Source organism: Mustelus asterias, chromosome 17 (assembly GCF_964213995.1).
Source record: "Mustelus asterias chromosome 17, sMusAst1.hap1.1, whole genome shotgun sequence".
NCBI lineage: Eukaryota > Metazoa > Chordata > Chondrichthyes > Carcharhiniformes > Triakidae > Mustelus > Mustelus asterias.
The window spans coordinates 21,028,819-21,042,313 of record NC_135817.1 but is presented as its reverse complement, the minus strand read 5'-3'; the positions used below and the strand labels follow the sequence as shown (position 1 = coordinate 21,042,313).

Sequence of the window (13,495 nt, the reverse complement as noted above, 5' to 3'; positions counted from 1 at the left end):
GATATATGTGGGGTGTTGCAGCCACAACAGTCCAAACCACAGTAGGATACTGTGCATCTTTCTGATAAAGGTCATCATACACACATCCTGTGGACACTGAATTGACAACAACAAGGCACATCATAACTGGGATCCTTGACTGAATATCCTTCCTATCATCATAAACATCATAGAAATCATAGAAACCCTACAGTACAGAAAGAGGCCATTCGGCCCATCGAGTCTGCACCGACCACGATCCCACCCAGGCCCTAACCCCATATCCCTGAATATTTTACCCGCTAATCCCTCTAATCTACACATCCCAGGACACTAAGGGGCAATTTTTTTAGCATGGCCAATCAACCTAACCCGCACATCTTTGGACTGTGGGAGGAAACCGGAGCACCCGGAGGAAACCCACGCAGACACGAGGAGAATGTGCAAACTCCACACAGACAGTGACCCAAGCCGGGAATCGAACCCAGGTCCCTGGAGCTGTGAAGCAGCAGTGCTAACCACTGTGCTACCGTGCCGCCCCTAGGCGGTATCACTCTCCTTGTGGGAGGAAACCGGAGCACCTGGAGGAGACCCATGCAGACACAGGAAGAACGGGCAAACTCCACACAGACAGGCACCTGAGGCCGGAATTGAACCCAGCTCTCTGGCACTGTGAGGAAGCACTGCTAACAACTGTGCCACCCAAAAACAATTTTACCATCTACCATAGTGGTATTCGAATACGAGTCCCCAAGTCATTGGATTACTAGTGACAATACTACTATATCACGGCCACTCCCCATGATGGAAGGTATTCTCCAGAACTGGCTGGATTTCTCTAACATATATAATTCATGTCGGACGCCCAGTCTGAAAAATGTGCCAGGAGTACGTCGTCAAACAGGCGCACAGCAGAGTTCTGGCCTCTGGCATCCCTCCAACTACTGGTTCCCTAGGACATCCCTGCCTCCACCTGCTGTGGATCTTCAGCTGAGATGCTCAGCGGTGAGTGACCCAGACATCTGTCTACTTAGTAATCCCACCAAGGTGTGAGTATCTGAGCTGGTGCCAAGCGTGGGTGACATCTGTACCCACGCCTCTTCAGCGGTGGGGTCTGAGAGGTCTCCATTGGAACTGCTCGAGTGTGTTGGATCCAGGGGCACGAGGATAGTCCAGCCTGTTTGGTTGTTTTGTCTGCAAGAGAAGGCAGGTGACATTTGTGCATTACAGGAGATAATGGAGGGAACATTGATTACTCACTTGAGATTTGAGGAATGATAGCATGCCTTGAGGATTCTCAAGTTTGTCTGCTGCCCCCAATTCTCCATTAGCACAGGCATGATTGTCCTCATTCCCAGCCAGTTAGAGGGTTCTTTCCTCAAATGGCGTGAAAGTTCTGAGCTTCGGCATTACTCCGGCTGGGCATGCTTGCTCATGCCTGTTGTGGTTGATCTTGTCCTGCAATGACACAGATAGGGAGGGTGTATGCGGGAGTGTTGATATTTAAGATGGTGATGAGGCGTGGAAGGCATGCGTCTTGAGTGGGAGCTAGAGTGTGAGGAGTATGGCAGCGAGTAGAGTGGGGGGTGGGGGGGAACATGGTAATTGGGGAAGTGGGATGAGAGCCTCCTATAGCTGTTGGCAAAGGGGCTGGGGGAGGTGGGTGAGAGGGTGGTGTACAGAAAAAGTCTGCATGAGTCTCACTTACTCTGGCTGAGCTCAGAAAATCATTCATCTTCTTGTGTCACTGCTGTCCTGTCCTCTTCTACAGCAAGCTTGCACACACCAGGGCCACCACTGCAATGCAGGCAGGGGTCGTGATCTTGGTGGGAGGTCTTCTCCTGGAGCACAGGTAGAGTGCATCCTACCTCTGCTGCACTCCATCAAGAAGTCTAATGAGGGTTCCTTCTGAGAAATGCGGAGCAGGCTTCCTGGCTGCCATCCCCTGCAGTAGCTGTGGAACAAGGCTGGGGAGCCTTTGTATGCAACTCCCCAGTGATTAGTGGATTAAATTCAGCCATGGGGATGAATCAGAGGGAGGCTGTCGCAGGCATGGCGTTATTCTCGTTGCCATAAAAATTTTGTCAATGAGGCTCAAGGTTTGGTCAGAAATTATGCCAGAGCCGTCGGCACGATTTATTCCAATTTTCTTGCAAGAACTCAACAAAATTACCAAGTTCAGGTAAAATCACCCCCTTAGCTATTTTTCTAGGAAAATTCCACCCCCTGTCCCAGAGGACAGTCACCATATATCAATGAAGCAGTTCAGCAAAGAGAAAGACCCAACCTATGCTGTGCAGAAAGAATTTTACAATCCTTTTATAAAAGGAGAGGGAAGACAACTCATAACAAAGTATCCCCGTGTTTCTGTTTACTCTTATTTTGAGGCTTTCTCTTTTGATATTAAGAAATTATATAATGTGAATTTGTTAATGTTTTGGACTAAATGTTTTCATATTTTTCCATTTCTGTGGGGAGCTGCATGGTCTATACTTTCCTTTATAGCACAACTGAAACAACTGTTGGGCTCAATCTTCAATGGAGTAGCAATCATTGTCATATTGCCACTGGAAAAAAAATTTGGGCCAACAGGTTCTCTGGTTAGTTGTGTGATAAAGGAAGATATGTTGTATCTGCAGTAATTGTTGTTGGATTGCCACTGCACTCCTTTTTTACTTACCTTGGTCTGAAGCTGCATGTTTATTGCCTGGACTTCTGACTTTAGACTGCTGAGAAAGCATAGCTGCTCCAGGAATCCCTTCTGCGCAGTGCAACAGCGTCAGAGGAAGTAAACCAATGCCTCCTTTTTTGGCACTAACTGCCGTAAATCAGTACATTTCCCAGTAAAAGGGGCAAAAGGTCTGTATTCTTTAGTCTTACTGATTCACAATTTGTTTTCTCCACTGTAATTAATTTGTTAAATAATCCAAAATTCCGAAAAGTACAGGCATAGATCAGGATTACATTCCTTCTAACACTTGCATTTACCTGTTGAAACTCATTTCAGTTCTGCAATATTAGAATTCTATGCCATGGAATCACTCTTGTTCTTTAATGTAACAACATTGTTTCAAGAAACTGGTTGCAAAAAACTGTATGAGGTATTGGAAATCTATATTTACCAAACAGTTTACAGGATTAAACAACTTAAGACCATAAGACATAGGAGCGGAAGTAAGGCCATTCGGCCCATCGAGTCCACTCCACCATTCCTCAAGATGCCCACCACTTAGTATTCTTTACAATACTTTTGCAAACAGTTAATAATCACAGCTTTTTCCATCTGACTTGTGCATGTATTTTATTTTTCTTGTACTTATATTTTTTTATTATTTGTTCATCGGGTGTGGAAGTTGCTGGCAGTTCCAGCATTTATTGCTCATCTCCAATTGTCCTTGAAAAGGGGGTGATGAGCCACCTTCTTAAATCACTGTAATCCAACTGGTAAAGGTACACCTACAATGATCTTAGGTGGGGACTTTCAGGATTTTGACCCAGTGTTGCAACCAGGTGAAAGGAAGTGAATAGGCTCCCCTCTATTCAGTTTCCTCAGTTGGTCACAACAAAGGTTTAAGTTTATTTTTCACGAGGGTATACCTTTTCCGAATATTTAACTGTTGAAGCTATGAGCAATAAGGAGCCAATTAAACAAGATTTTCTTGAGACAAAGAACGAGCAAATTTATTAACCACTAAAATAATAAAATGAAAAGCCACATACATGGTTATTAGAAATTAAAAAATTATTAAAAGAATATACAACTAAGTGTCCTTTGATTGTGCTTGAGATTTTTAAATGCTGTGGCTGATTGGGAGTAGCTGGTTTTGTGAATGCGATCAGAAGTATATGTTATTATGAGATCTCTAGTTCACTGGTAGATTTCTGGTAAGGCTGGCTTCCAAACTAGGTAATTAACTTGTGATAGAGCACAGCTTTCAGCCTGTTTCCTCTGTTGAAAATGTTCTTGCAATCACTCTGCAGTGGCTGCAGCTTGGTCTGTTAAACTTCACACCTTAGGGGGAATGTTTTTGGCTGTGTGGTTTTAGGTGTGAAAAGTGGTTGATTAGCTTGCCTGTGTCATTGGTGCATTTTTGCGCTACATTTTAAGGCACAAAAACTAATATTTTTGCACAAATTTCATGCTGCCTCTGTAGCAGGCAGATTCTGATTCACAGAATCACAGAATCCTACAGTGCAGAGGAGGCCCTTCAGCCCATCGAGTCTGCACCGACGCATGAAAGGCCGTGACCTGCCCACCTAATCGTACTTGCCAGCACTTATAGGAATCATAGAAATCATAGAAACCCTACAGTGCAGAAAGAGGCCATCTGGCCCATCGAGTCTGCACCGACCACAATCCCACCCAGGCCCTACCCCCATATCCCTACATATTTACCCGCTAATCCCTCTAACCTATGCATCTCAGGACACTAAGGGGCAATTTTAGCATGGCCAATCAACCTAACCCGCACATCTTTGGACTGTGGGAGGAAAGGAGCACCCGGAGGAAACCCACGCAGACACGAGGAGAATGTGCGAACTCCACACAGACAGTGACCCAAGCCAGGAATCGAACCCAGATCCCTGGAGCTGTGAAGCAGCAGTGCTAACCACTGTGCCACCATGCCACCCATAGCCTTGAATGTTATGGCGTGCCAAGGTACTTTTAACAGTTGTGAGGCATCCCGCCTCCACCATCCTCCCAGGTAGTGTATTCCAGACCGTCACCACCCTCTGAGTAAAACGTTTTTTACTCAAATCCCCCCTAAACCTCCCACCCCTCACTTTTAACTTGTGTTCTCTCATAGTTCAACTAAAGGGAACAGCTGCTCCCTATCCACCCTGTCCATGCCCCTCATAATTTTGAACACCTCAATCAGTTCATCCCTCAGTCTTCTCTGCTCCAGAAAAAACAACCCAAGCCTATCCAACCTCTCTTTATAACTTAAATGTTCCATCCCAGGCAACATCCTGGTGAATATCCTCTGCACCACCTCCAGTGTGTTCATGTCCTTCCTATAATGTGACGACCAGAACTGCACACAATACTCCATCTATGGCATCTATCGTTCTATACAACTCCATCATGACCTCTCTGCTTTTGTAATCTATACCCCAATTGATAAAGGCGAGTGTGCCGTATGCCTTTTTCACCACCCTATTAACCCACATCCATGCCTCCTTCAGCTGAACTTTTGACTCTGTGGGGTGCTTCATTTAAATGCCTCCCCAGCACTCGTTCCAAGTCCAACCAAGAGAATGGCTGCTAGGAACGTATAATAATTGCACCAAGGCCACTCTTCCATCGCCAAAACTCTTTAATGATAACATAAGAAAGAGCTGCACTTGCGGCAAGTCATTACTCGGGAACCTACAGAATACCGGTCCGGGTTGAAGCAACAAGTTTTAACCCCCCCCAGTGCTCGCCTCCTATTGGGCGAGTTTCTGCTTGCTTAATAAGGGGGTTCATACTCAAAGAAGGGGAGATCTGTTGACAATCCCATCTGCCCTTCGTGGCCATTATAACATTTAGGTCCATGGTGAAGTAGTTCAACTTATGTCAAGAGAATCAAAAACTCCCTCCCTCAGACTATTTACATTCATGGCACTGGCTCGGCAGGCCATGGGTACGCGGACATGTGGACTTTGCTGGGTCTTTTATAGATTCCATGTTTTTAATCATGACAAATGCACACTCCAAGTGGTTGGAGGTGCACTGCATAGGCTCCACAACCTGTCATGCTGCGATCGAGAAATTACGACAAAGTTTCTGCATGCATGAAATATCTGAAGTCCTGGTTTCTGTTTAGGTCCATTTCTCTCTCAATACCCCCGCTGCAAGAAGGTCCTTTGCGCTGCTTGACAGTTGGTCTGAGGTCCATCAAAGGCGGGGCTAGGTCTGGTGGTGTGAACCGAATGGGAGACCATCGTTTCTGGAGAGAATGTCGCAGGGTTACTGATGTTGGTTTTTCATCAGGTTCTGTTTCAACTGGGATGCCAGCTTCTTTTGCTTCCATATCCAATGCACATCCTCATCCTCTGGAGGGGCTAACGTGGGGTTGGCTTCAAGTTGTGGACAGAAACTGGTGGCAGCCGCCTCCATGGCCAGTAGTGATACCTGCTTGGGAGTAAACTCCCTACCCCTGAGATGGTCTAGATGTTTTGCCCTGGTCTTTAGCCTTGTAAGATATTGGCCCCATTTTCTCCATAATTAACCTAGGAATCCAACTGGGACCATGTCAGAAGTTCCCTATGTGAACCAGATAACCTGTTTCAAATGATCTTTCTGCCCTTATAGAATCGTGATTATTTTTCCCTAGTTTTCTTGGGACTCCATCCTCCCCACCAGGTTTGGGAACAATAGGCTCAGTCTTTTACGAAGACGCCATCCCATTAGTAGTTCCACTGGGGCAATTCCTGTTGTTGTGTGAGGTGTAGTCCTATAATTAAACAAAAATCATGCCAATTTGGTCTCCAGGGATGCTGCTGGTTGTTTTTTCATACCCCTTTTTGAAAGTTTGCACTGCCTGTTCTGCCAGTCTATTTGACGATGGGTGCTGTTCAGATGTGTCAGATACCATTAGACAGCACAACGTTTTGGAAGTCACTGCTAGTAAAGGCTGTGTCATTGTCAGAAACCAGGACTTCAGATATTCCATGCATGCAGAAACTTTGTCGTAATTTCTCGATCACAGCATGACAGGTTGTGGAGCCTATGCAGTGCACCTCCAACCACTTGGAGTGTGCATTCGTCATGATTAAAAACATGGAATCTATAAAAGACCCAGCAAAGTCCACATGTCCGCGTACCCATGGCCTGCCAAGCCAGGATGTGGAGATGCCGGCGTTGGACTGGGGTAAACACAATAAGAGTTTTAACAACACCAGGTTAAAGTCCAACAGTTTTATTTGGTAGCAAATGCCATTAGCTTTTGGAGCCCTGCTCCTTCGTCAGATGGAGTGGATGTAAATAGTCTGAGGGAGGGAGTTTTTGATTCTCTTGACATGCGTTGAACTGCTTCATCAAGTCTGTGATGTCTGAGTCGAGGCCGAGCCACTAGACGGAGCTCCTGGTCAGCATTTTAATTATGTAGTTCATCTAATATCAGACATCACGCTGAGGGTGGGACAACTATTCAGGACCCCCAGGGAATAATCCTGTCTTCAACACTGAGCTCATCTTTCTTAGTCAGATAGGGTCATTTCTCTGTCCCTGAAATCCATCATGTAGGATCATATGCCTTATTTTAGACAAGATTGGATCCTTTTGTGTCCAGGCTTTAATTTGCCTTGCAAACACCGGCAGAGTCTCCAAAGAATCTAGGGTCATCATGATCTCTTCTAATGCTGGTAGAGGAACCAGGCTTGTGGGTAACGGAAGGTGACTCAGCAGGCACCACTTTACCATTTTGATTCGAAATGCTGGGCGGACCTGAAACTGGGAGTGTCAGATCCGACTTTTAGACCCATTCTCAGGCACCTCCATACGCATTCTGCCTGCAAAAATATCAGCAATTCCAAATCACGCTGCAGAAGTCAATGGGCGGGGCTTAATGCGCCCGAAATCCTGCAGCTCCAATTGAGGCCTCCAACTGCGCATGTGCAGAAAAAAATGATAGAATGTGGCTCCCCGCCACATCGCTCCCGGGCCGGGTAATGCCTCTCCCTGGCTCCCACAGACATTGCTCCACCCCCACAACATTATTGACCCCCTTATCCCCCACCCCTTCCACCACCCAGACCGATCGTGGGCCTATCCACCCCCTCCGTCACCAATCTCAGGCAGAGTGGCAGCAGAACCCCCCTTTCCCCTCCCCCCCCACTGATTTCAGGCAGACTGGCAGCGGACCCCCCCTTCCCCCTCACCAATCTCAGGTAGAGTGGCAGCGGACCCTCCCTTCCCCCTCACTGATCACAGGCAGAGTGGCAGCAGACACCCCCCCCCCCCCCAACCCTGATCTCAAGCAGAGAGCCATTGGATGCTCGGCATTTACCTCCTGTGGTGATATAAACAGGGCCTAGTTTTAAGGCTGATAAAATTGGATATCCTAAATTAAAGAATTGGAAATATTGAAATCAAACACAGTCAAACCTCAGGCAGGCCAATTGTACAATACACAAATGTGTCTGGGCCTGACCCATCAACCACCCATCAAAGGTCGTTACACTCTACTTGAGACTTAGCAGGAGATCATGGCACCTTATTGAAATGCTTCGGTCTATTGTTAGAAGCCCAGATCGGGCCAGACTTTCTGTCACCAAGAGATCCTGTAGATACCTTATCTGATAACAAGTTCAACAACATGGAGATGGACACCTGGGGGGCGGACCCTGGTGTCCTGTCAGGCAGACATCAAGAAACCCACGGGGTATTGGAACCCCCTCCTGGGACCTCATTGGCCGGAAGCCAGAGAAGTTTTTGGAAAGGCAAGCAGGCTGGGGATAAAGGGACACACTCAGAGGCACATGGCAGCGAAGACTCGACGAGGGAGGCAGTTGTGACCATTCGGAAGACTGACCAGAGAAGGAAGGAAGAAGCTGCCATCGAGACTCACCTTCGTGACGACAGACCAGAGGCACTCAGAGAATCGGGCCTGCAGTTTAACCAAACCACCTTTACGGGTAGTATACTTGAATCTGGGGTATCCTCTTGTTTTATGTGGGTAATTTAAGGGTTAATAGTGTTATTATTAATAAACTTGTTGAATCTTTACTTGTTTTTGTCCTTTGTCCACCTTGCAAATAAGAGCACCGGGGTAAAACCTTGGAGTAAGTAAACTGGTTGAAAGTATCTGAGAATTAACAGGTACAACACTCCTCACGAACTGGAGCGCTCGAATCGGACTTTTGTAGAGCATGTCTGTTTCGTGCCGAATCTGGATGGGCGAACGCGGTGGTAAAGGGGGGAGTGTCGGTAAGGTTGGGCGTGCAGCCCATTAAGTCAATTTAAATGCATGCAAATGCATATAAATGGCCGTCATGCCCATTTTGGGCACGGTCCCGATCATGGCCATTTTCGGGATTGGTAAGGGGGAACCGGCGTGGAGGCGGGCGCGGATCGCTCTACTCGCCTCACACCCGACTTTACCAAGTTTTCGCGCCTGTAAAAGGGCGCAACTTGATGGTAAAATCGGGCCTAGCGTATCATCATTGGCTAGCGGATTCTGGGGCAATCCTCTAGAAGGTATTCATAGGCTGCAAGTAATAAAGCCCAATGCTATGTCTGGGCCGAGGCAATGGGGGAAATCGCCTTGTCTTCTTTAAAAAATTCTGTTCAAGGTTTGTGGTTGGTAATGATTATGAAACATCTGCTGTAGTCCTATTGATGGAATTTTTTCACATCAAATATGACTGCCAAACCCTCTTGCTTCATCTGAGAATACCTCTGCTTGGCATTTGAAAGGGTCCTGAGTGCATATGCTTTTCTGTCCTGCCTTTCCAGTGATGTGAAAGTACTGCCTCAACCTCATATGGAGATGCGTTGCATGTCAGGACAATTATTTCTTGGGTTAAAATAGCCAATAGGTTAGATGATAGTTACTGCTGTTCAGCTTTGTGGGTCACTGTCTGTGTGGAGTTTGCACATTCTCCTCGTGTCTGCGTGGGATTCCTCCGGGTGCTCCGGTTTCCTCCCACAGTCCAAAGATGTGCGGGTTAGGTTGATTGGCCATGGTTAAAAAAAAATTGCCCTTAGTGTCCTGGGATGCGTAGGTAAGCGGGATTAGTGGGTAAATATCTAGGGATATGGGGGAAGGGCCGGGGTGGGATTGTGGTCGATGCAGACTCGATGGGCCGAATGGCCTCTTTCTGTGCTGTAGGGTTTCTAAGATTCTAAGAAAACCCCCACATGTGGTGCTTCCCAGGATCAAAGAACAAAGAACAAAGAAAATTACAGGCCTTTCGGCCCTCCAAGCCTGCACCGACCATGCAACCCGACTTAACTAAAACCCCCTACGTTTCCGGGGACCATATCCCTCTATTCCCATCCTATTCATATATTTGTCAAGATGCCCCTTAAAAGTCACTATCGTATCTGCTTCCACTACGTCCCCTGGCATCGAGTTCCAGGAACCCACCACCCTCTGTGTAAAAAATCTGCCTCGTGCATCTCCTTTAAACCTTGTCCCTCGCACCTTAAATCTGTGCCCCCTAGTAATTGACTCTTCCATCCTGGGAAAAAGCTTCTGACTATCCACTCTGTCCATGCCTCTCATAATCTTGTAGACTTCTATCAGGTCACCCCTCAACATCCGTCGTTCCAGTGAGAACAAACCAAGTTTGTTCTCCTCATAGCTGATGCCCTCCATACCAGGCAATATCCTGGTAAATCTTTTTTGTATCCTCTCCAAAGCCTCCACTCCTTCTGGTAGTATTGAACACTATATTCCAAGTGCGGCCTAACTAAGGTTCTATAAAGCTACAACATGACTTGCCAATTTTTAAATTCAATGCCCCGGCCAATGAAGGCAAGCATGCCGTATGCCTTCTTGACTACCTTCTCCACCTGCGTTGCCACTTTCAGTGACCTGTGTGCCTGTACACCCAGGTCCCTTTACCTATCAATACATTTGCTGTATATTTCCTATTTGTATTAGACCTTCCAAAATGCATTACTTCACATTTGTCCGGATTAAACTCCATCTGCCACTTTTGGTATTTTCATAGTAGGGTATGGAAGGGGCCAGCCCGGAAGCCAAATTCAGAATAAATCTTCTGCAATAATTTACTAATCTCGGGAAGGATTTTAACTCTGCAGTGTTCCTTGGAGTCAGTATTTCCTTGATGGCCTTCACCTTATCCTCTGCTGGGTGTAAACCAGTGCCATCTACCCAATAGCCTAAATAGTTCACATCAGCCGCTTGAAATACGCATTTTTTCCTCTTCAAGCGTGCTCCAACTCTTGAGAATCTCTGCAAGGCCTCTTTTAAGTTTGCCAGGTGTTTTTGTTCTGAAGCCCCCGTGACCAGGACATAATCCAAGTACACCACCGCTCTGGGTAGCCCTTGGAGTATGTTCTCAATAACGCATTGGAATATGGTGCATGCTGACAAGACCCTGAAGGGCAAGCAAGTATACTCTGTACAGTTCCTTGTGTGTGTTGATCATCACATATCTTCGAGAAAACTCGTCCAATTCAAGGTGAAGATAGGAAATCATCTGGTCAGCTGCTAACTTAGTGTGCAGGTCTTCGATTTGGGCACTGGGTACCTATCAAGTTTGGAAACCTGATTGACTGTCAGTTTATAGTCCGCACAGAGATGGACTGATTTGTGTGACTTAAGAATGGGGACCACAGGCACAGCCCATTCTGCAAATTGCATGGGTTGTATTGTGTCTAAACTTTCAAGGGACCCTAGTTCAGTTTCCACATTCTCCAACAGTGAGTATAGGGCTGATCATGCACTGAAATATTTAGGTGTAACATTGGGGTTGAAGTAGATCTTGGCTTTAGCCCTTTTTATTTTTCCCAGGATTTCTAGGAAAACTCCAGGGTATCTACTAATAAGTTCATACAGTCCCCCACACCTAGCCTGAAGAGCTCCAACCAGTTCAGCCTGATCTGCTAGACAATCTCTTCCCATAAAGCTCAGTCCTTGTCCCCATACAACAATGAGCAGGAGACTATCTAATTGCTGCCTGTAAGTCACTGGGGCTATTGTGGTGCCTTTTATTTGTAACATTTCCCCAGTGTAGGTGGTTAATTTGAGGTTCAAATCTTCTAAGCTCAGAAATTGGATGCTAGTTTGGAGATGCTTGTATGCCTACTCCCCAATAATGGAAACCGTAGCACCCACGTCCACCTCCATTTTCAGGGGATGACCATTCATCAGTAGTTCTACCACTACAGGAACGACCTTTGTCCTGATGATGCAAATTGGTTGTAATGTCTTTATTTCTGGAAGTCGATATACCTGCGTACTATGGTCAGGTACTGACCTTGGATTCTTTACCAAACAGCACGCATTTTGACTATTCCTAAAACTTTGCCATGGCTGTGCCCTTTAGCAGTGTTTGCAATAGTCCATTATCTGGTATCTGCACCCCTCTGGAATATATTGCTTAACACTCTTGGGACCATCACTGCCTTTCCTTGATTGCCTGGTGGTGTTATTAGAGCTCCAATTGTAAAAGGGACCCTCTAACATCTTGCTTAGGCAAGCACTCTCCATTGAGGGCTAATTACACAAGACCTCTCCCCCTAACTGGGGGCCATTGCTGCCTGATGCCCCCTGTAGGTTCTGAGCCCCCTTTTCTGCGTTTTTCACGCGATATTGTAGTGTTTTTTTTTAAAGTCCAGGTTGGCTTCTGCCAATAGCTTCTTTTGAGTGGTCAGGTTATTTATACCACATACCAATCTGTCTTGCAACATTGCATTTAGAGGCAGTCTGAATTTGCAACATTCTGCTAATTTTCATAACCTGGCCAGAAATTTGGTGACAGGTTCCCCAGGGGTTCTCACCGCTGTGTTAAAGCAGTATCTCTAGAGTATAACAGAAGGCTTTGGGTTGTAGAGGTTTTTCACCAAGTTTATGAACTCATTGGAAGTTTTTGAGTCAGGAGCATCTGAGCAGGTCAGATTTTTTATCGTGCTGAATGTCAGTGCCCTGTGCGCAGTCAGAAAATCACAATTTGATTTTTGTCTCCTTCAATGTTGTTAGCACAGCATGTTGTATATTGGGCCGAGTCTTTCCTGCTGGAGTCATAGGGTTGAAATTTCCTGAAAAGAGGCATAATTGCTTTTTTCTTACCGGAGAAGAGTTGCTTGCACTTGACCACGGATTTTATTCTGGATATTTGTTCTTACTCTTCGTCACCAATGGAATAATTCCACCAAGACCAGTCGTCCATCACCAAAATCATTTAATAATAACAAAGAGCTGCACCCGCAGCTTACAGTATGCAAGTCAATACCCAGGGACTGACAGAATACTGGTCCTGGTTGAAGCAACAGGTTTTAACCCCCAATTGCTCACTTCCCATTGGGCGAGCCTCCACTTGCTCAGTAAGGGAGTTCATACTCCACGAAGCCCATGGGGAGGTCTATTGATGATTCCCCTGTGCACTTCATGGCCAACAGAAGGCTGCACTGAGGCTTTCTGAAGAAGCCCTGAACAGAATGCTGGATGTAGTGGAGGAGAAGCAGGACATCCTGTATCATCAGGCAGGGAGAAGACCCTCCAGCAAGATGATCAAACCCTCATGAGAAGCAGTAGGAGCGCTGGAGGACGGCCATCAAGTGCAGGAAGATGAATGATCTGCCAGGTTAAGTCACTCTTCTCATCTGCTCCCATTCACACGCCCATCACACATCCACTGGGATATCACTCACTGCCACTTCGCAAAGCCCCACCACTCGCCCTTCTGCATGCTTCCACACCTCATCACATACCACCTCCCGCTCACCAACCACATATGCCGTGCAACTTTACCATCTGACCTGGTTTACAACCTGTTTACACTCTCCCCATTGTCTTCTTGCAGGACAAGCTGGCTCACAATAAACAGGAAAGATCAC

At 46.4% G+C, this 13,495-nt stretch overlaps 1 protein-coding gene across 1 annotated transcript in view; it reads right to left on the bottom strand.

The window, feature by feature from the left end:
* LOC144506255 (retinoschisin-like) overlaps positions 1–2,677 on the bottom strand; it is a 40,925-nt gene extending 38,248 nt beyond the window's left edge. The window contains exon 1 of the mRNA XM_078232116.1: positions 2,660–2,677. Coding sequence (XP_078088242.1) covers positions 2,660–2,677 — 18 coding nt within the window. The remainder of the gene's footprint in view (positions 1–2,659) is intronic.
* Between the last annotated feature and the right edge of the window lie 10,818 nt (positions 2,678–13,495).